Here is a 21,476-nt window from a genome sequence, read left to right as displayed (position 1 = left end):
CTGAAGAAAGTGGTCACTCCAGCTGAGCGATCACGGAGCTGGAGTGACCGGTATTGAAGACAACTGGCCGTCAAAAGGCAGCGGCAGTCATGGAGGCTTGGGCTGGTTTAGCCCCAGCGTGAGCGCCCTGGCCGCTGGGGAAAGAACCCAAGTCTCGGTCCAAATGGAGCCCGACGTAGCCAGGGATCGGAGGGCTACTGGACCAGTGTGGAAGGCAGCTGCACCTGCAGATAGGGTGACTCCCCTGTTGCGAAGCCCGATGGGAGAAGCAGGGGAGCCGCCAGGTAGAAAGAAGAAGGCACCATGGAAAATTCATAAAGGAATATGTATATGGAAATCAATCTGAAAGTAGGAGCCCTCTCACCTTCCAGGAAAGAAGGAAGTGTATACATATAATATAAAGAAGAACTCATGATTAAAAAAAAAAAAATTTATTTTATTTTATTTTAACAGACCGGTTAATGCGCCGGCTGGTTAATGCAAGGCCAGTTAAGAGGGATTGTACTGTATATATATATATACTGTATACACACACACACTGGAGGTAAAAAAAAGGGATAAAAAATGTCCTAATGCGAATACAGGACACATTACTAAACTGGAGAGTTCAGCTAGCACATGTGCACACACACCCAAAGGTTTAGAGAACAATGCATTGCCCAAAGCCCCTGGAAAAAAGACAATTTCACATAGTATGAGAAGCAGTATTTTTCCTGATAAGTAACTAATTGGAATAAAATACTTAAAAATACAAAACTAGAGATTGTTACAGATATTTTAATAACTGAAATTACTAAGAGACACTTATTGCTTATTTTGAACAACACCTCATGAGGCTCTGGCTCACTGGCCCTCAATGTTGGAATGTCATTGGTGAGCATATTGTGTTACTTAAATGTTTCATAATGTACATAATTACTGCTTAGCTGACAAAAACTTAGCTGACATAAAAATGAAACAAGAATCATGTACAAAAGGGTAAATATTCTGGTGATGAATGTGATGAATATTCATTAAAATAAAGCAATTCTAAAGTACAGTATGTCTGTTTTCTTCAAGTGTATTTTAAAATATGGACTGAACTAAACATATTTATTTATGCCTATCAACTTTTTTCTCTTTTTCTTGTTTCCTATTTATGTTCATTTCACTCACCCCTTTTGAGCAATTCCCTTCACACTCCAGTTAATTCAAGTGAGTGGCAGCTTATAAAAAATGTAAAAAGAAATTTGCTCAGTGAAACAGGTCATTCTCTCTGAGACTTGGTATTTGCTATTTTAACCTCTTATTCTAGGTGGCATAGCTAACATTGCCTCATTATATTTCTCAATTACAAACTGCTTTATTTGGAGACCATATATCTGCTATTTTTCATTTACAGCACAAAAGTTATTTTTCTATTTCTATAATTCAGAATATATTGTATTGACAAACTGGATGTACTTGCTGTTAAAAAAATGAAGCACACCAAGGAGAAAAATGCACAAGATGATCGCTTCCTCTGTTTGCCCTGTACTTAGACCAATAAGCTTTATCATAGTTTTTTTCTCTCCAGAAGATTAGAATACAATGAAGCACTTCCTGTTCACAGCACACAAATGGCTAAATTCTCATGCCGGAGTCAAAGCCGTGCACCTAGTTGTTTTAGAGGTGTCCTCACCTCGACATTCACTGATTTCCAAAAAACACTGAATAAGCAAGTCTGGGCAAAGTTGATGGGGTTGAGGTTCGCAAATGTCCTCAATGTAACATAGTTTGCATGAGCACCTTTGTATGTAGCCTGCATGTCAATAGCGCTGAAATTTACATGTCAAAAAGTGGCCAAAATGATTTAAAACTGCAGTTTCATACTGTTTTGCTTGGAACTGGTGGAGGAATGATCAGCATCCTCAGTGTTCACACGCTATTCATTAAGTCTTACATTTACCATTAGTTCCTTTTTTCTCAGATATGAAATATTACAACATATTATGTTCTAGATCCACATAATTTTGTGCTTCACACTCAAATCTGATAATCACGCATCTACAGTATCTTCCAAACTTATTTGTGGAAAAAGAGAATTTAATCTGTAGTAATGCAGATATGTAAGGTCCACTGTCAAGCATCATTAATACTAACAGTTGATTGTTCTGCTGAAGGAAAATTGAACATGAGAACAAAGTCTCTTTTTTGCAGGAGAATTTATTTCTCATTCTATTTAAGATTAGGCCTGCCAGCAATTATAGTGGATTGCCTTACACAAAATCAGGAAACAAAGAAAGTGTTACAGTGCAACAATTCTTTTATGAGTTGGGAAATTTCAGAAATTTCCATAGTGTGTTCCCCAGGGTTGACTGCTCAAAATAATTATGTTTTTGACTAAGATGTACTAGCATCATTTCTAAGACTGGCTTTGTGCTGTTGTATTAGAGACATACTGTAGGCAGCCCATAATATAACCAAAAAAACAGGCACACAACTGGAGTTTTTTACATAAGCGTGTAACAAACATCATAGATAAAATTACAAACACTTCTTAATTTAATGACGTAGCAATTGATCTATGCACAATGTTCAATAAATAAAGATGGGCACAGACAGAATTCTTAAACAAATACAAAAACTTTCATGTGCATAAAATCAAATATAGAAATACATTTTTTTGCTGAAAAAAAGTTCTAAAAGTAGGCCTACAGTACTTGAAGACTGTTTTCAACAATAGTCACAGGCAATTTGAAGTCAACATTTCTTCATAAAGTACAAAACTAAATTTTGGGATTATAATATTTCAACTGCATATTGTTCTTGTATACATGTTGACGAGCTGCTTTATTTTGGGTTAAAAAAGTTTTTGTCTTGTAAACTATTTTTTTTCCTTATGTATATGCTGGCTACTTTAGCTGTCAAATGGCAGGTTATACAATTAAAAAATACTGAATATCTCTTGCCCTTGGTGTACCTTCAGTGTTCCTTCTACGCCTTTGCTCAGTATACCGTATATACTCGCATATAAGTCTTGAAACCAGAAAATCAGACCCTGACTTATATGCACATTCAAAAATACGACACTTGATGTTTTTTTTATATCTTCTTGCTTCCTCCAATCTGGCACCAGTTTCTCAGACACATCGAATTTTGTTGCAGTAGCGCAGTTACCAATTTCTTTCGCCACTTCAACAACTTTTAATTTAAAACCAGCTTTATATTTTCTTCTGATTGAACACTCCATAGTAATAATAATAATACATTTTATTTATATAGCGCCTTTCCCATGCTCAAGGCACTTACAGAATATAATAAAGAACGGCAGAATATACAGTATATAGCATTGTACAAACCAGATAAATAAATAAAGAAGATTAAGACAGTAAATTCTGAAAAAAAACAGACAACATAATTGATGGTCTAGCACACACATACAGGTTACATTGGCATCTTGACAGAGATGTAAACTGAGAGAAAGGTAATAAAGTCAAGTAGAGCTAAAAGCCTTCCTGAACAGATGAGTTTTGAGTTGTTTTTTAAAGGAATTCATGGAGTCAGCTGACCTGATTAATTTTGGTAGGTCATTCCAGAGTCTGGGCGCTATACAGCTGAAGGCCCTGTCACCCATGGAGTGTAGATTAGTGAGGGGCACAACAAGATTACCAGAATCAGAGGACCTTAGTGGGCGGGCAGGCACATAGTGATGGAGGAGGTCACTGATGTAGTTTGGTGCGAGGTTATTTAAAGCTTTGTAGGTTATTAGTAGAATTTTATATTCGATTCTGTAGGACACAGGGAGCCAGTGAAGACGGAGCAGGATGGGTGTGATGTGCTCGCTGCTGCTGGTTCGAGTAAGGACTCTTGCAGCTGAGTTTTGAATAAGCTGGAGCTGTGATATAAGATTAGAAGGGGCACCTGCCAGTAGGGAATTACAATAATCGATGCGGGATGTGATAAAAGCATGGACAAGTTTCTCAGCGTTAGAAAAGGAGAGGAAGGAGCGAACACGGGATATGTTACGGAGGTGAAAGTAAGAAAGTTTCTTAATGTGATTTATGTGGGTGGAATAAGTGAGGGAGGAATCAAAAATGACACCAAGATTTTTTACAGTAGAGGCAGGTCTGATGAGATCACTGCCAAGATGGACTGGGAAGGAGCTCATTTTATTAAGTTGCATTTTAGTCCCAATTTGCAGGAGTTCAGTTTTATTGCAATTTAATTTTAAAGAGTTGTGCTCCATCCAGGTTTTAATTTCACTAAGGCAGGTTGTGAGCTGAGAAAGCTCTGATGAAGTTCCACTTTTAACATTGAAGTAGAGCTGGGTATCATCTGCATAAAAATGATAACCCAATCCATAACTACGGATAATATGGCCAAGGGGAAGCATATAAATACAGAAAAGCAGAGGACCGAGGACAGAGCCCTGAGGGACTCCTTGTGTGACTGGCACGGAGTTGGATCTACTGTTGCCAAGACTAACAAACTCTTGCCTATCACTCAGATAGGACTTGAACCACTGGAGGGCAGTGCCAGAGATACCCAGCATGTTCTCCATTCTGGACAGTAGGATGTCATGTCTGACTGTGTCAAATGCTGCACTGAGGTCTAACAGAATTAATATGCTAGTTTGTCCAGAGTCTGCTGCCATAAGCAAATCATTGGTTACCCGTAGCAGAGCAGTTTCACAGCTGTGCCGCGCCCTGAATCCAGACTGAAAGGGTTCCATCAAATTATTAGAGGTTAGGTAATTGGTGAGTTGGGAAGCTACAACACGCTCAAGAACTTTTGACAGGAAAGGTAAATGGGAAATAGGCCGGAAATTGTTAAGATTGTCAGCATCAAGGCCAGACTTTTTTAACATTGGGGTTACAGAAGCAATTTTAAAAGTGAGTGGCACGGAGCCAGTGTCAAGGGATGAGTTTATTATTGTTGTAACAGTCGGGATTATGGCACGAAGGCAGGATTTAAGTAGTGTGGTGGGGATGGGGTCCAGTACACAAGTAGTCGGCCTCATCTTACAAAGCAGGTTATTAACAAACGCAGAGGTGACTGGTGAGAACTTAGAGAAGGAGCTGGATGGAGTGGGAAAACAGGGAGAGATATAAACAGATGATATATTTATGTTAGTTGAATTATTTAGATCTTTAATTTTGTTACGGAAAAAGTGGAGGAATTCCTCACAGACTTCAGTAGAAGAGGTAGTTGGACCAGATGCGGGTTCGAGTAGTTTATTAACTACAGAGAACAAAACCCTTGGGTTATCATGGCCACTTTCTATTATTCTGCCATAATGGGTGTTCTTGGCAGAAGTTAGTGCTTCTCTGTAAGCTCTTTGGTGGTCAGAGAAAGCCTGGATGTGCACGGTGAGGCCAGTCTTACGTGACATTCTCTCAAGGCGTCGGCCAGCTGCTTTCATAGATCGCAATTCTGAGTTATACCAAGGAGCTGAGCGCTTAAAGGAAACCTCCTTATGTTTTAAAGGAGCTGTTTTATCTAATGCTGAGTGAAGGGCTGAGTTATAGTGGTCAACAAAACTATCTAGTGTTGGTGGAATAGGTGCAGACAGTAAAAGATCAGAAATGGATCCAGAAAGGATAGAGGGACAGATATTTTTAAGGTTTCTGTAAGAAATTTGTCGTTTACAGGTAAGAGGTGGGATAGGTAATGAGACAGTGAAAAATACTGCTTTATGGTCAGAGAGTCCCAAATCAGTGCTGTAAATGTTGGCAACAGATAGTCCAGAAGTGCAGATCAGGTCCAATATATGACCGCCACAATGGGTTGGAAAATCAACATGTTGTGTCAAGTCAAAACAGTCCAGTACGGACAGGAATTCATTTCTCAGTTTAGATGTAGTAATGTCAATATGGATGTTGAAATCACCAAGAAGCATAATTCTCTGAGAGTAAGAGCTTAGGTGGGTCAAAAGTTCAATCAGATCGGATAAGAAGGATGCATTGTATTTTGGGGGACGATAGAGAACAATGAGTGAGACAGGACCTGATTCCGTTATTAGTTTAAGAGCCAGGCACTCAAAAGACAATGGGCAGTCAATTGGGATTCTTTTAATGTTTAAGTCTTCTCTGATAATTACTGCCAGCCCGCCTCCTTGTCTTGAGCTGCGAGGCTCTGAGTGGAAAGTGAAACCAATTGGAGTCGCCTCTGTGAGAGACGCAAATTCATTCGGTTTTTGCCAAGTCTCCGTTAAACACAGAATATCAAGTTTGGTGTCAGTGATGAGTTCTGACAACACCAATGCTTTGCCATTAAGAGACCTCGAGTTAAACAGTGCAATATTACATAATGAGGCTTCTTTCTGCACAGAGCCGCAATCAGGGTTTATTTCCACATAATGCAAATTTGGCACACCGACAATTCTATTTCCAGGGTAATGAGAAGGACGGCGTATTCCTGAGCAAATGCTGCCGGTGGTCTTTTCATTCGCAGCCCGGCGGTGGCGGCGACCTGACCCGCGATGTATATATTTCGGGCGCTGCAAAATACCGGCGTCCTTTAGGATGTTGCAGTCAGACCATTTGCTCTGGACAAACTGTTTAATAAGAAGGAGTTTGTCATGAGAGTATTTTAGCATGATACTGGGCAATACTTATCTGAATAGCAGTGGAGAAGCAGCACAGCACAGCGGAACCGGTAGGACAGGCGGGTGTGGTAGAGTAGGTGAGCGGCGATAGTAAAGCTGCAGAAAGCATAGCATGAGGAGGTAGCAGGAGTTGGAGGTTCCAATACACAGTCACAAACTGTAACGCTTGGTAATTTCAGGCGTGATCGCCCCGGAGCCAAAAGCCAGATTAGTATGAATATCAGATCAGTTCCCAGTCGTAGAGTATTGTAGGATGAAACGGGAGCAGATCAGCAAAGCGAATTTAATATAATCACGGAGACAGATCATCCCAAGGTCCTAGATTGCCAGGCACAAAGAAATGCTTGTAGGTTCTCGTCCCGTGATCCACAGACTCAGCTGTTCCCAGTCAAAGTAAAGTCCATAAAATCTGTAAATATAAGCCAAATCCATACAATTCGAGTCAGCTGTATCCACGAACTATACGTACAATAAAAGAAATAAGACAAACGTAAGAAAGTGTAGAATTAGGCGAATTTTGCGAAAAGTGTTGTTTACAGGGAGGAGCGGCAACAACATGCGTGCGCCAGCGTCCCCTCACCTGTTTGTAGATTAAGGAGCAGCTTGGGAGCATCACCCACTGACAGCGTGTACATTGTACATCTACAAATTTCAGTAATGCACTGTTTGAATGAGTTTACAGACATAATTCAAGCAAACTCATGATTGGGATTTGTTGTCATCACTGTTGGGGAAGTAAAGCAGCTGAACAATGATCACAATATTTCTAAATTTGTTCTATTGTTGTGTTTTACTGTATTTGTGTGTTATTCCTAAACTGCCAACTTTTCATATAAAGAACTCCAATCCCAATACAAAATATTGTTGTGTAACTTATATAGTATGTTCTATCTATTTAGCTAACATAACACTGTAAAGTTGCATTTGATGTACTATAGATAAAAATAAACATCTGCATTTGGTTGAAAATGCACTTTTATTCAACTTGTCAGTAGGGTTTAGGGAAGGGGCTCCTGTTGTCTTGTTAGGCCCAGGAGTCTGTGAACTTGGGATCCATGCCTGCCTACAAGTGCTCTAAATAACTCCCTTTCTATACATTCCAGCCTCTACTTCTTTTGCTAGTTGAGCCCTTGCCTAAAATTCATTTCGCTACACTAAGTTCAACATCCCTATATCTGGAAGGGTCATTCAAGCCCTGCCCAGTGGCTCTCTCCAGGGGCCTCATGTATAAACGGTGCGTACGCACAGAAATGTTGCGTACGAACCTTTCCACGCTCAAATCGCGATGTATAAAACCTAAACTTGGCGTAAAGCCACGCACATTTCCACGGTAACTCATTCCTTGGCGTACGCAATTTATCCGCCCGGTTTTGCAGACTGGCGGCACCCAGTGTCAAAGCAGTGCTACTGTTCCTGTGTGATCACTCTTTCTTTCTTAAATCCACATTCCTGGCGTGGCTTTATAAATACACTGAAATTAACTGCATATTGTTTATTAGTGTAATGCATCTGATTGTAATTAACCTGTAGCAATATAATGGTCCAGGGAATAGCCATAGTATTCCAAATACCATAACTGCTTTAGCGTTGTAACTCTCACTGCATCTTCTTTCAGCTGCTCCCGTTAAGGGTTGCCACAGCAGATCATCTTTTTCCACATTACTCTCACTGCACCACTCAGAGTATTTATATTACTGTATCTGAGTGGGAAATCACAGCAGCAGCTGATTGGAAAGAGAATTATCGGTACACAGCATGAAGCAGATGCTGCCTGAGCCACAGCAAACGCTTTAGTCCCTGTACGGACTTCGCGGTTTAGAAACAGTTTCATCCCAAGAACTCTAAACACTAAATCAGTCCATCAACTGCTCCTTATATAATTGTTTACTTATAAGTACAATCACCTCACTGTAAACTTGCACTACAGTTATAATATTGCACAACCTGCGCCACTTTATAAAGCGCGTATTTACATGTGATGACGGTATTCATTTCTAAGACGAAATGCAGCAAAACATGTTGATTATATTATACAGATAAAACTTTAACTTCATTTAAATAATCTGTATTGTTAATAATTAAACATGTGAGGACACGGTGCCGCAGCGCTAGCTAGTTCAGTAATTGTTCCTGCCTTGCGCTGTATTATTGCTGGTGCTGACGCGACACTGGAAAGATAGACGGATATAATAATTAAACATGTACTACTAAGATATTTCAATGTTCCTTAAAAGTTTTGAAGAATCGAAGTTCTAAGCTTACAGATGGCTTCACGTCTATTACATAGCTTATTGTGTGGCGATTGAGTTTTTGGAGAAAGAAAAGTAAGGACAGGAATTGGAGGTTAGTACGTTTGAAAGAGACAGTACTGCTGTGATAAATTATTTAACTGAAGGTTGCGCATGGCGCAGCAAGCCTCTTGCGTGAGACATGAACAAGCACTGCGCCACCGTGTTCCCATGTTTAATAACATGCTTTCATTCCTATCATCATGAAAAAGATATCACGTATACATCTCAGTATTTTAATTATTCAGAGAGCTGTAATATCAAGAATGTAATGGAGTATGTGTCCTGTCGGAGAAAGAGAAAGCCCGTTTAAAAAGCAGGTAGTGATTCATACACATAGAGCACATAGAAGATCAAATACAGAACAAAGCATTTAACATGCCACTTTAGTTACAATAGGATTTGAGAAACTAGTAAATTAAACGATTTTAAGATGAAGTTTAAGATGTTCTACTTTAATGGCAAAATAAACTACGTGATTAAAGTGGAAATTTCGAGATTAAAGTTGACATTTCGTGCTTTTTTCCCCACTGTGTGCCTTTTTTTTTTGTCTGTACCCTAATAAGCTTTCATATGACACTCAGACGGTGGGCTACGACTCGCTTTTTCACGGCGACTTTGATATGTGATTTCTTTTTTATTTCGGGCACTGTGCGACTTTGTGAAGTTGAGCCTTCGAGTTTCTCCGACACACTGTCACTCGATCAGCTTTCTTTTGTTGATTATACCACTGTTTAAACCAACAAATAGTACGTTTTTCCTTTGCCTCCACTTGGTATTCGCTGAAATTCTTATATTTTCTCCCGTGCTTTTCCCATTGTCTTTTCACAGAAGGCTATTTATATTGATTTGCATATTCAAAGAGGCGTAATTCTGGGAGGAGTTGGGGCGGGACAGAAGGCGCGTGCACGTGCGTTACTTTTCACGCAAATCGGGATTTATGTAGTAGAAGAACGTGAAAGTATGCGTGCGCACAGATTCCTGCATCTGGATTTTTCTGTGCGTACGCACAATCCCGCTTTTGTGCTTACGCCATGTTATAGTGTGAGTTCTACGCACGGCGTTATACATGAGGCCCCAGATATGCCCCGAGAGTCATTCCCAAGGTCTTGGTTGTTGTGCTTCCACACTGTAACTGTATACCATGGCTGCCATGGAAAGAGACTGAAAAGACAGTTTGTTATCTCCAGTAACTTGGAAGAGCCAATCCATATTGTAAAAGTAACCCAAAGTGCCACTGTCCACTTTTGAATAGTCCAGTTGGCCCTATATCTATCAATAGTGTTTCCTCATGGCTTAAGCCCCTGTCACTATCCACATTTATTTCACATGCAGAAATCAAGAAAAATTGATATTTGTATGACAAATAATGTAGATAAATATTATATTTTTATGACAATGCTGATAAATATTTAAAATGTATCAGTATCATTTTTTCATGTCAAAAAGATGATTAAGCAACATATGATAACTTGTACAAGACTATTTTAATGTAGCAAAAGCCAAGAATTCAGTATGCAATAAAGCTAAATTTAATTTTCTTGGTCAAATCTACCAATATTAATGTAAAGGCTGTACCAGTAAAAGGCTGGATAAATAAAATCAAGGATTTTCTTCACGTGCAAAGTAAATGCATATACATTGATTTGGAAATATTAGCTGCCTTCAAAGTTCAGATTTAAAAGATGCAATGAAAGATTTAAGATGTTTGAAGGCTAAGAAAGAAAATTAAATGAACAGGGAACAGACATTGATGGACAGTGATAGACAGGTACATGGTGATGAAGTGAACTTTTCTAGCTAAATAAATAAATGTCTGCAACAATTTAGGTTGTGGATCTAACAGTTTTAATTTATTTAGATACAATATTTATTTGTTGTATGTTCATACTAAAGAAGAGTACATAAAGAATGAAAAATAACATAAAAATCCTCAACAAAGACATAAGATCTGCAGCAAAAAATATTATTTACATTGTGAAAAATTAAATGAAGATTATAATTACAAAAATGATCAGTATTACTATAACAGGTCTGAGTTTTTGGCTCTTACAAAGATCAGTTCTGCCATGAAGTAAAACTTACTTTATGACTCTAAATAAGAATAAGGTAGAAAATAGAATAGCTGAGCACAAATTTAAAATATTTGCAACAATTGTCTTAGAAAATTACCCTTAATCTCATATTAATTAGATATGTATTGTTGCTGCATGGAATGCACATAAAGTTCTTACATTACATCTAATTCTATACACAGCATTGCTGCAGTAAAGTTTCCTAAGGTTATTAGAGCCTGTCCTGTACTGTACACTACTGTACAGCTGCATGCATAGTAATTTATATCACTGAGCCACTATTATAATGTGTGTTGACGTGACAAACCTATTACACTTCAAAAATGATGAATATGATATATAGGCTGTACTTTAGTTCCCTTTTAAGAGGGCCAATGCTACATTTTGCACTGAAAAATGTTTTTGTTTTTTCATCAGTTTTTATCAGCTTCTTGTTGTCTTTTCTCAGGGAACTGGCTTGTCAAACAAGGAATATTTGAGCCAAGCTTCACTCCATCATGCCTGCTGTTCTGGAAGCCTTTAACTGATAGGCGAAGCACTACATCCAGTTTTGGCATGGTGAAGGTTCACATACATATAACATTAAATGTTTTTGCCAACATAAAAAGACAATTTGCAGCAGTGTCCGGTTCTCCTAACTTAATCAGAACACTTCGCTGCACTCAAATTGCAATAAGGGCATCTAGCAAGAATGAAGCTGGTTTTGGTAACCATAAGTAGTAACATTCTATTAATGAACAAGTCTTTCAAGAAGTGACTGGCAAACATTGTGTCTCAGTGGCCAGGGTCAAACTGTGACTCATTTATTTTGATATAAAGTAGTTTATACAGAAGTCATGGATCTGTACATGGTGGCTGGCTGGTTGGTGAAGGAACAGGCAGAACCCCCAGTTTTTCATATAGGCCTGTACTACTCATTGTACATAAATTATGTCATTACATGTGCCAAGTAATGGTGGCTACCCATTTAGACGAATGTGCCTTACACCTTTCCTGGACTCCCAGAGTGCAGAGGAGAGGTGCTTTAATATCGTGCTTGATCTTGCACATTTAGTTGTGGAATGCAGCCAGATACTCTTGAATACAGGTGGCAGGGCCTCAACACGTCATACATATGCATCATGATTGCATATGTATGAGGTTAATTAGCATGCCCCATATATGGATGTTTCAGGGCGCGTTCATGTACAAATATTAATAAGGAGATCATGATTTATAGAATGTGCATATGCCAGCTTTTATAAATAAGGTTTTATATCATCGGGTTTTTATAAATCTGATTTTTTTGGCATATGCATTTTCTTGCCTTGCTGGAATACTCATATTTTCACTCATAAGTCCACGCAAAGTTTTAGAAATAGGGCCCCTGGTTCTGATTCTGATCAAGTGCTAAATTCATTCACTAGTGTTAGCAAGAATTAAATTCTATATTTACTGTTGCAAAATATTTGCTTTTTTATTTTATAACTAATTATCAGAACTGGGACATCATAAATATTTTTATTTTGTATTTATTATTTAACTTATGTGAAGCTTCTTGACTTTGAAACAAGGGTGTATTTTTATTAGGACTTTTATATCCTAGTTTTGCTATTTTTTTTTTTTTGCGGCTTTTATTTATTTTTGATAATAAATACTGCTTTGCCTTAAACTTCTGTGTTTTTCCTGCATGTCTTGTTTTACTGAGGTAATAAAATAATACAGGTCATCTACTGTGGGTAGATTGCCACTTCTTTCCCAGAGGGTTTAGTGCCTGAGGAGGGACACTTTTAATAGTGAGCAGTACGGGAAGAAGTACCACACCATTGGTAAGTGGCAGAACCAGCCTCTGTCGACTTGAGGATACTTTGGTCTCCATTAGCTATAGCCAGTGACTCCTTGTCAGAAGCACTAAGGAGAGGGTAAGTTGTTAATAGTGAATTACTTAGTATGTATTTCAGAATTTTAGTGTATATTGGTGTGTGTATGCATTAAGCTTAAACTATATGGCAGTAGGCCAACCAGTAACAAATATAGTTAGCTACATTTACACCTTTAAAATAATACACATACTATGCCACTGTTCAGGCACTTGTTTCCACTATTTTGGGCTTCTATTACTCCAGCAGGACTTTCTGCCACCAGTATCCAACCCTATTTTCCTCTATAATGTGGAGGGGTCTTTTTCTCTACTGTACTATTTCCAGTCTTCTGATCTTAAACTTATTCACTATTCAAGGAGAGGATGTAGAGGTGTTCCACTCCTAGAAGAACTTGGGGGGTCCAGATTAATGACAGGTTGGACTGGTCTCAGAATACAGAGGAAATATACATCCGACAGGGCAGAGCAGGCTCTTTTTCCTTAGTAGACTGTGTTCTTTTAATGTGGCAAGTGACATCCTTCACATCTTTTATAAGTGTGATGGGCAGTGAGAGTTTCTTCTCTATTGTATGCTGGGCTGGTAACATCACTAAAGAGAGGCCCACTGAATCAACAAGCTAATTAAAAGGGCAAGCTCTGTTACAGGACACACTCTGGACCCCCTGATGGAAGTAGTGAAGAAGAGAATTAAAACAAAACTGAGTGCAATTATAAACAATGCTTCACATCCTCTCTCTGACAAACTAACACTGAGGACTTTCAATCAACTAACTATTCAGCAGAATTGTGTCAAAAAGCACTACTTTATACCAACAGTAATATGTCTGCATGAGGCCTCACTGTGGCTGGGACAGCCAGAAATTTTCTTTCTTTTTAATTTTCTTGCCTTACATTTATTCTGATATGTGCTCAGACATAAGTGTGTGTTTATTTATTTATTAATCTATATATCTATGCATTTATCTGTCTATCTATTAAACAGCTCCAGTTCTGACCCTCACTGCCTCCAAATGTGTGGCTTTTACTATTCTTCCCCATAAAGCATATGTTCTTCTATAAACTCAAGAGGCTCATTCATTGTCTAGAGTTCTAACTCTGGCTTTTCATAAGACTGCATACATTAAAATTTTAAGCTTATAGCTGAAAGTCCCCTTTATCACTGTTTATTTTGTGTTTGTTCCTTTAGAATCTGTTTAATTTAAAACTGTTTTTGTTGTATATATCGTACTTGTGCTCCATCATGTGGATTGTCTATCAGTTCTTACTGCAAGCTTACTCACACATTATGTACCATATATTAAATTCATTGCTTTACATCCAAATTTGATGCCAGTGCATCTTCAGGCACCTCTCAATATCTAAGCATTTTCTAGTGATTTATCTTCTGCTTAAATTATAACCCAAATTAACATCTTTTGGCGTTCTAAAATGTTTCGTCATGGTGCTATAAAATAAGAGAACTGCTAAAGGAGTAGACAAAAAAAAAGAAAAAGTAAATATAACAAAATTCAAATTTGAACAGATTGCTGAAAGCAGGCATTTAAGCAAAGTTTATAATGAGCTAAGTAAGGTAACATTAATGAGTGCTATTATAGGTTCTAAAGAGTAAGGTTTACTAAAAAAAACTTAAAATACTTTGCATTCTTGCTCAGCTTCTGTAAAAAAGTATTGTAACATTGTCCCTCATAATCTTAGATGTTAACATAAGCATTTTGAGTTTTACTCTTAAGAAGACTCAGCAGTTTTCTATGCATTGTGATCTCTCTGAAAATTTCCAGCAGTTTCAACCCCTCACTTAAAATGCTTTGATAATTCCACATGATTGGCTCATTCTCAGACATTTTAACATTAAATTCAACCAGATAATGTTACTGCTTTCATAACTGTTACATAGTCATATAACTAATATATGCATATATAATTATTCACATGCATCAGTATGGTATGGATAAAATTATTATAACAGGTTGTTTTAGATATGTATCAAAACATTGTGTTTGTTATATTTACTAAAATCCATCATTGCTGATATACAACTCAGCAGAAAAATAAATGAATTTGTGAAAATAAAAAAATCAACCACTGAAATACTGTTAAGGAAAAAAAAAAACAGCTGGAAAAAGCCTGCTGCTAAATGAGAAGGCATTTGGCCTGAACAGATCAAATACATTAGTACAGATTTTTATTTATTTAATTGGGTATAAACATTTTACAAGATCTGCAAATGTGCTTATAAAAACAGGTTCAAAGAGATTTTGGCAACAGTGATGACTTTCTTTCTGACCAACTATTGCTTTAACAGTTTTTTATATATAGTATAAACAGATTTGCGTGAAATCAGTGTTAAATGCATATGCATTTGCTACTCATTGCCTTTTCCAGTGTTTCGTTACTAATCTAAATATGATCTTTTAATTTCTACTTTGGGATTCAAATCTTGATATTCCATTTGGGCACCCTCACCAGAATAAACTGAATTAAATTTGCATAATATACAGTTGGAATTATTTCAATCACTAAAAATGACCTTACACAGCTATATTTTAAGACTATTAGAAAGCATTTATATATACTGTAGTTAATTTTCTCTCAAATGCCTGAAATGTATGATTGCCATGGAAAGCAGGTTTATATGGAATATAATCTTAGTCACTGTTTCAGAGAAAAGAAATTCATTCCACATGTAGCACCCATTAATTCCTTTTTTAAGTTATTCTGGTGCCTCATCCTTCTTCCTAGCCATTTGTTACCATGACTTCTTCATCCCTAACTCATGCTGTCTTGTTTATTGGCATATTTCAGTCTGTGTTCTTCATTCCATATACACAGTTATCTCATTGCTCATGCTTTTGCTAACAAGAACAAGGGGTAATAGCAAAAGCAAAATTCTGAATTTTTAAGCACATATTCAATGACGAAGAAAAGCAATTCAATAAAATTAAAGAAAGGGACAATGTAGGAATTCCTACAATGTAAAAAATGATTTAGGTATATGAATTGGAAACAGAACAATTTTATTTACATTTACAGCACATTGCACACATTTTAAGTCATACATAGCAATCACACAACATTATACCAATCAGATACATTAAATTGTTGGCACATATGAAAAAACCAGTATACAAAATGGAGTTGTAGTGACATCACCACAATAGAGATAAAAAAGAATATCCTTCGATTTTAAACAAAAATGTGATTTAATACATTGTGGCAGGTGGCCGGGTGTGGTCATCAGCCGCCTGCCTAATTAAGGGGCCGCCTCCCTTCAATCAAGGCTGGAGTCGGGTGAGGAGGTGGATGAGGTTGGAGAGGAGGTGGTGAGGAGAGGCCTGTAGTGTGAGAGACAAAGAGTGAAGAGTGAGAAAAGAGGTGGCTAAGTGAAGCCAGGACTTTGGGAAACTGTTGGGGTTTGTGTGTGGCGGTGCAAGTAAGACTTTTGTAAATGATATTAGTGTAAATAAACATGTGCTGATGGCTTGGAACGTGTCTGCCTGTCTGTGTCTGGGTCGCCCAATCCACAGTGGCGTAGCCGACAGGATGCTCCACCTGGGACAAGGTGGGGACCTGCATTTCAGAAAATGTCTGTGGACGGCCCAGCACAGCAGGGGAGCTCACCCACGTGCCGCAGGGGCGGCGTGCACCCAACCCAGCAGGTACTGTTTGTGACTCAGACCTTTAGCGGTCCCCCGTTGGACTGTGTGTTTCAGGGGTAGCTCAAGGACGCGGCGGCAGCCAGGGGAGCTGCCGAGAAGGAAAGGCTGCAGCTAGGACAGCTGCAGCAGCCGCGGAGTTGCCCGGGATCTCGTCCCCATGTGTGGAAGGAGGACGAGATGGCCACCGACCGGAAGTCCCTCCATGTGACAGGCATGGGGTTGGATAGCGTGTCCTGTGTGCCCACCAGCGATTGGATGGAGGCGGGATCAGGGAATGTCTATCCTGTGCCAGCCAGAAACCCGAATGGGCCGGAGGAAAGGGCCCATAGAAAGCAGTCGGTGAGTGGCGCTGCTTGTGAGGTAAGCACATCGTCGACTGACTTTCTCTCCCTGGCAGCGATTCTGCAGCAGTTGGAGAGATGCCTTCTGCTTGCCGGATTGCCGCCACCTGAGCGATGTGCCCTCCAGGCGGATACGCAGGAATCGGAGGGGACGGCCGTCACGCCAGAACAAGCGCCGCTGGCGAAAGGGGATCGGCGCGGCGCTGGAATTTCTGACCGGTGAGGCACAGCGGGGACGGTGAGTAGGACCGCCCCCGTAAAGCTGCGGACGCTGGCAGGGCAGGGTCTGTCCTTTTCCTATAGGCAGACCCGAACCATCGCGGCGTTCCAAAGTAAGAGGAGGAGTCGGAGGAAGAAAGCTGACTCCTCCAATTTGGGAGAACGTGTTGTTGGGTGCGTACGTCCCACGAAAGGCTGCCCTCTGCCTCGGCAGAAGGAAAACCCGCAGGCTGGGAGGCGAAACGTGAGTGTGCTCCAGTTGGCGTTCCCGTGGCAGGGGCCACAGAAATCTCGGATGGGGAGGCCGAGACAGAGAGCATCGGGGTGCCGGTCGGAGCGGAAACCGTTGGCCCAAACACAGAGGAAGCGCGCCAAGGCGCCGCATCAGGGCAACGTCTTCGCCCCTTGTTTTTCTTTTTATTCTATAGGACCAGGCCCTAGACTGGAACGAGTCAACCTGCCGCCGAGGAAAATCTGTCCTCGCGAGACGGGCCGCTGGCCCCGTGGGGTCTCAGCGTGCGGGGGAGTATTGTGGCAGGTGGCTGGGTGTGGTCATCAGCCGCCTGCCTATTTAAGGGGCCGCCTCCCTTCAATCAAGACTGGAGTCGGGTGAGGAGGTGGACGAGGTCGGAGAGGAGGCTGCGAGGAGAGGCCTGTAGTGTGAGAGACAAAGAGTGAAGAGTGAGAAAAGAGAAAGAGAGGTGGCTAAGTGAAGCCTGGACTTTGGGAAACTGTTGGGGTTTGTGTGTGGCGGTGCAAGTAAGACTTTTGTAAATGATATTAGTGTAAATAAATGTGTGGTGATGGCTTGGAACGTGTCTGCCTGTCTGTGTCCGGGTCGCCCAATCCACAACATTTCTAATAGGGGATCCTATATGTACACTGTTGTGAGTTCCACAATATGATTTCATGATGAAAGCCATTTTTTTTTATTCCTGATAGTTTTATTACGGCAAAACAAAATAAATGTTTAGCCAGATTAAGTATAATCTATTCAGAGTTCTCATAATTGTCACTGCCAACCTCCTTAGGGAGATGGTTGATTGGATACACTGCAGCAATTATGGGTGTGTGCTGCTATGCCATGTTAATTGCTCCCACCGGAGTGCTTACTTGCCTGATTCCATCAAACTAAACTCTGAAGGTGAGGTCAGTTGTATCTTCTTAGAAGGTAGATTAAACATGGTGCATAATTTTTTCCAGATTTTGTAATCATGAGAAAATCTGCATTATCAGAGATGGATGGCTGTTTATGAGTATTGCAGGTTAAAAAATAACTGAACACAAAATTTCCAGCTGTCATAGGAGAGCCTGTAATCTGTACCACAAACTACAGGACTGCAACATCCAAATCAGTAATAAAGAGCTGCTAAATAATGTGCATTTCATTTATCACTGTTTGCAGATGTATATTTTGTATTGTAGTACTCTTAATGTATTTTTTCTGGATATTGTATAAATAAAATGTCCGTTCATTGTACACTTTTTCATTACTTTTTATTTAAGGTTGCGTACTTTAGCAAGGGGAAAAAGTCATCTAAGCCAAATCAAGTCAGCCAAATAACACTCACTTATGTGTTCATAAAATCCATATATCACTGATTTTTGGAACATCTTTTTTTATCACATCTGTGGGAGGACACCTGAATAACTGCAAGTGTAAGTTAACAGTGCTAACCACTGTGCCATCCTACACCAAATGTAACATACAAAGCTACTAGAATGATATTTGAATTTACATCAACACAAAATATTACTAAGGACTTGCTGTAAAAAATTAAGAATATTATTTTTATCAAGTGTGTTAAACTGTTAGCTTGAAAATATTTAATAGTTTGCATAGTCCTATTGATGATATACATAAATAAGATAGCAGGTGGCATGGGAGCACAATGATTAACACTGCAGCTGTTCAGCTCCAGGGTCCTGGCTTTAAACCCCAACCTGCTCTAAAGTCACTAAGTGTAAGTGAGTGTGGGTACAGTGCATGTGAACTCTGATATACTGAATACTTTGTGCCCAGTGTTGTCAATTATTTAAGTTATTGAAGAAAGTGATTCAAATGGGGACAAATATAGTTCTGTATGTTCTAATCTAATTTAATCTAATAATTCCTATTGTTTTGTTATTATATTATAAAGGCTAGTAAATTAGCTGCGCATGTTACTTCATATGAGATGGACTTCTATTTATGGTGACGTGAACACAATGAAATAAAACAATTCAATTGCAAAAATAAACACACACAAATATACAGTACGTATACATGTGCGCATGCAGTATGTACAGTATGTGTGTGTTTATGTGTATGAACAACAAATCATACTGATCCTATTACTCCAGTGCAATTGAGCTGAAATTAATTAGTCTTGCTAGTTTCTGTCACCAACACTGATGCATCTGCAACCAGCCAGACTAAACTGTATTTCATTACTGCTCGCAAAATGTCTCGTGCACAAAATGCTCTATTTGACAGATCTGTAATAGCTGTTTTTCAGAGTAGGTCAGTTGTTTGAATGTTTTCACACTGCCCATTGTGCCTCCATTATTTCATTTTATTTTTACCTCCATTTGTTTTTGTCTTGTTTTGTATGCACTACAATTAGTATCAACCATCTTCTCATTGAAATGTTTTATATTAAAAATAAGGCAGAGTAAGTTCTTTAATACTTAAAAGACTCAGTGTTTGTAGATAAGAGACTTTCATGAAAAAAAAATAATCATCGTCTTCTAGTACTGCTCTGCCTGACTTAGATAGTTTATCTTTGATACCTGATGTTAAGTCAAGTTACGTCTAATAGAAAAAAGACAGTATATGTCAAAAACCTATTTTAAGCCTGCTGATGAGTGTCCCTGTAGGATTCTGAATGAAAAGTGATGTGCATTTTACTGTCAAAGTGACACAAACACCAGACATTACTACTGCAAAATACTGACATCACCACAGGACACAGCAACCAGAAATAGAGACACCAAGTGCACAAAGAAACACAATAATTGAGGCACCGACAGCCAGCACAGACCCACAGCAATAAAGGTCAATGGACTGTGACAGCCAGATGCCCTGCAAGTAACACACATGCATCCAAGAGCTGTTGCCATCATCCTTGCTTTCACTTACCAACCTCCACAATACTAGAACACTTGGGACCTGTGAAGCCAGCAGGACACTCACATGAAAAAGGCTCATCCGCCAAGCCTGTCAAGCAAGCACCCCCGTTTTCACATGGGTTCGGCTCACATACTTCCCCTGAAAGGATACAACAAAAAAATGTATAAGTAATAAGAAAGACATAAAGATAACTTTGAGGCTGCTACTGGCGTGCACAAGAGCAACACTCCACCAAATAGACACTGTAGGTAGAAAGAAGTCTATTGCTAATGGACCAACAAAAAAGTATGTATAACTGGCTTATCTTTATACAAAACGTTATACTGGCCTACAAGCTTTAACTTCTATTGAATCTTAATTTAGCCACACTGTTAGTTAAATGATAGCATCACATAACACTCACAAACCCAGTTAATCCAGATTAGGATTAGACACTGCAAATGCCACCCTAGATAAATATAAACTGTAAAAACATTCACTAAGAAAAAACAAAACTTCCACATATTCAGTTCATTGGCAAAAAGTGCATACAAAGAGAGATATTGAGTTTCCACTATTTTCAAAAAGTTTTAAATTGCATATAAAGATTTTTGACAATTCCTTCTCACCATTTCAGTACACTAACCCTGCCTATTGAGAAGGACGTCATATTTATAAGAACAAACTTGCATTTCACACACACACAAGTTTAATGGATTGACTTTATGGACTGACATTTCTTTAACTATATGGACCTCCACTTAAACAATATGAGGCAGCCTCAGGTTAATCCATCCTTTTTATAAATATTGATATTTATTGAATTTTATGTTGCACGCAAGAATCTAATTTAAGCCACAAGATAAATGCAATAAAAGATAAAGTTACCTGTATAAATGTTTAATGAACCAATGGGAATTTGAAAAGTAAAAATAAACTGAATGTACATACTGTATCAGAAGGGTGATAGTAAGAGCTGATAAATATCATGGTAGACTCAGCATCCAAGCCACTGAAGCTGTGAGGCAACAATAATGAAGTAGAATGCTGCCCAATAAAGAACTTTGCTTTGTCATATGTTCCTTATTTTACAAATAATATTACAATGAAGGAGACAAACACTAATCAAGGATACAATCAATTTAACATAAATATCAAATGAACCTTAACATAACTCTCTACCGAATTTAGAGAGCTATGTTTACAGAGACCCCAATATCAAGTAGTCTGTCCTATATACAGAATTATCAAAATGGTCAACTTGTTTATTTCAGGATTGCGTAATAAATTCTTAGCAAAATCTAAGAATGCTTTGAACTGTCCCTCATAGACAAAACTTGATTTTTGTTGTCTACTAAATGTAAGAAGTTTAGTGGT

General features: G+C 38.8%; 1 protein-coding gene across 6 annotated transcripts in view; it reads right to left on the bottom strand.

Moving 5' to 3' along the window:
• Positions 1-21,476, bottom strand: part of LOC114654277 (EGF-like repeat and discoidin I-like domain-containing protein 3) — a 981,185-nt gene that overhangs the window by 707,959 nt on the left and 251,750 nt on the right. For 3 of the 6 annotated variants that reach the window (XM_051929619.1, XM_028804714.2, XM_028804715.2), the window contains exon 2: positions 20,130-20,258. The exons of 1 other annotated variant lie outside the window; for it this stretch is intronic. In XM_051929619.1, coding sequence (XP_051785579.1) covers positions 20,130-20,258 — 129 coding nt within the window. The remainder of the gene's footprint in view (positions 1-20,129; positions 20,259-21,476) is intronic. 2 more of the 6 variants (XM_028804716.2, XM_051929620.1) reach the window with 1 other exon arrangement.

The sequence above is a fragment of the Erpetoichthys calabaricus genome, chromosome 7 (genome assembly GCF_900747795.2).
Source record: "Erpetoichthys calabaricus chromosome 7, fErpCal1.3, whole genome shotgun sequence".
In the NCBI taxonomy this organism is placed as follows: domain Eukaryota; kingdom Metazoa; phylum Chordata; class Cladistia; order Polypteriformes; family Polypteridae; genus Erpetoichthys; species Erpetoichthys calabaricus.
Note: the sequence above shows the minus strand (reverse complement) of the source record. Positions and strands in the feature narration are given on the sequence as shown.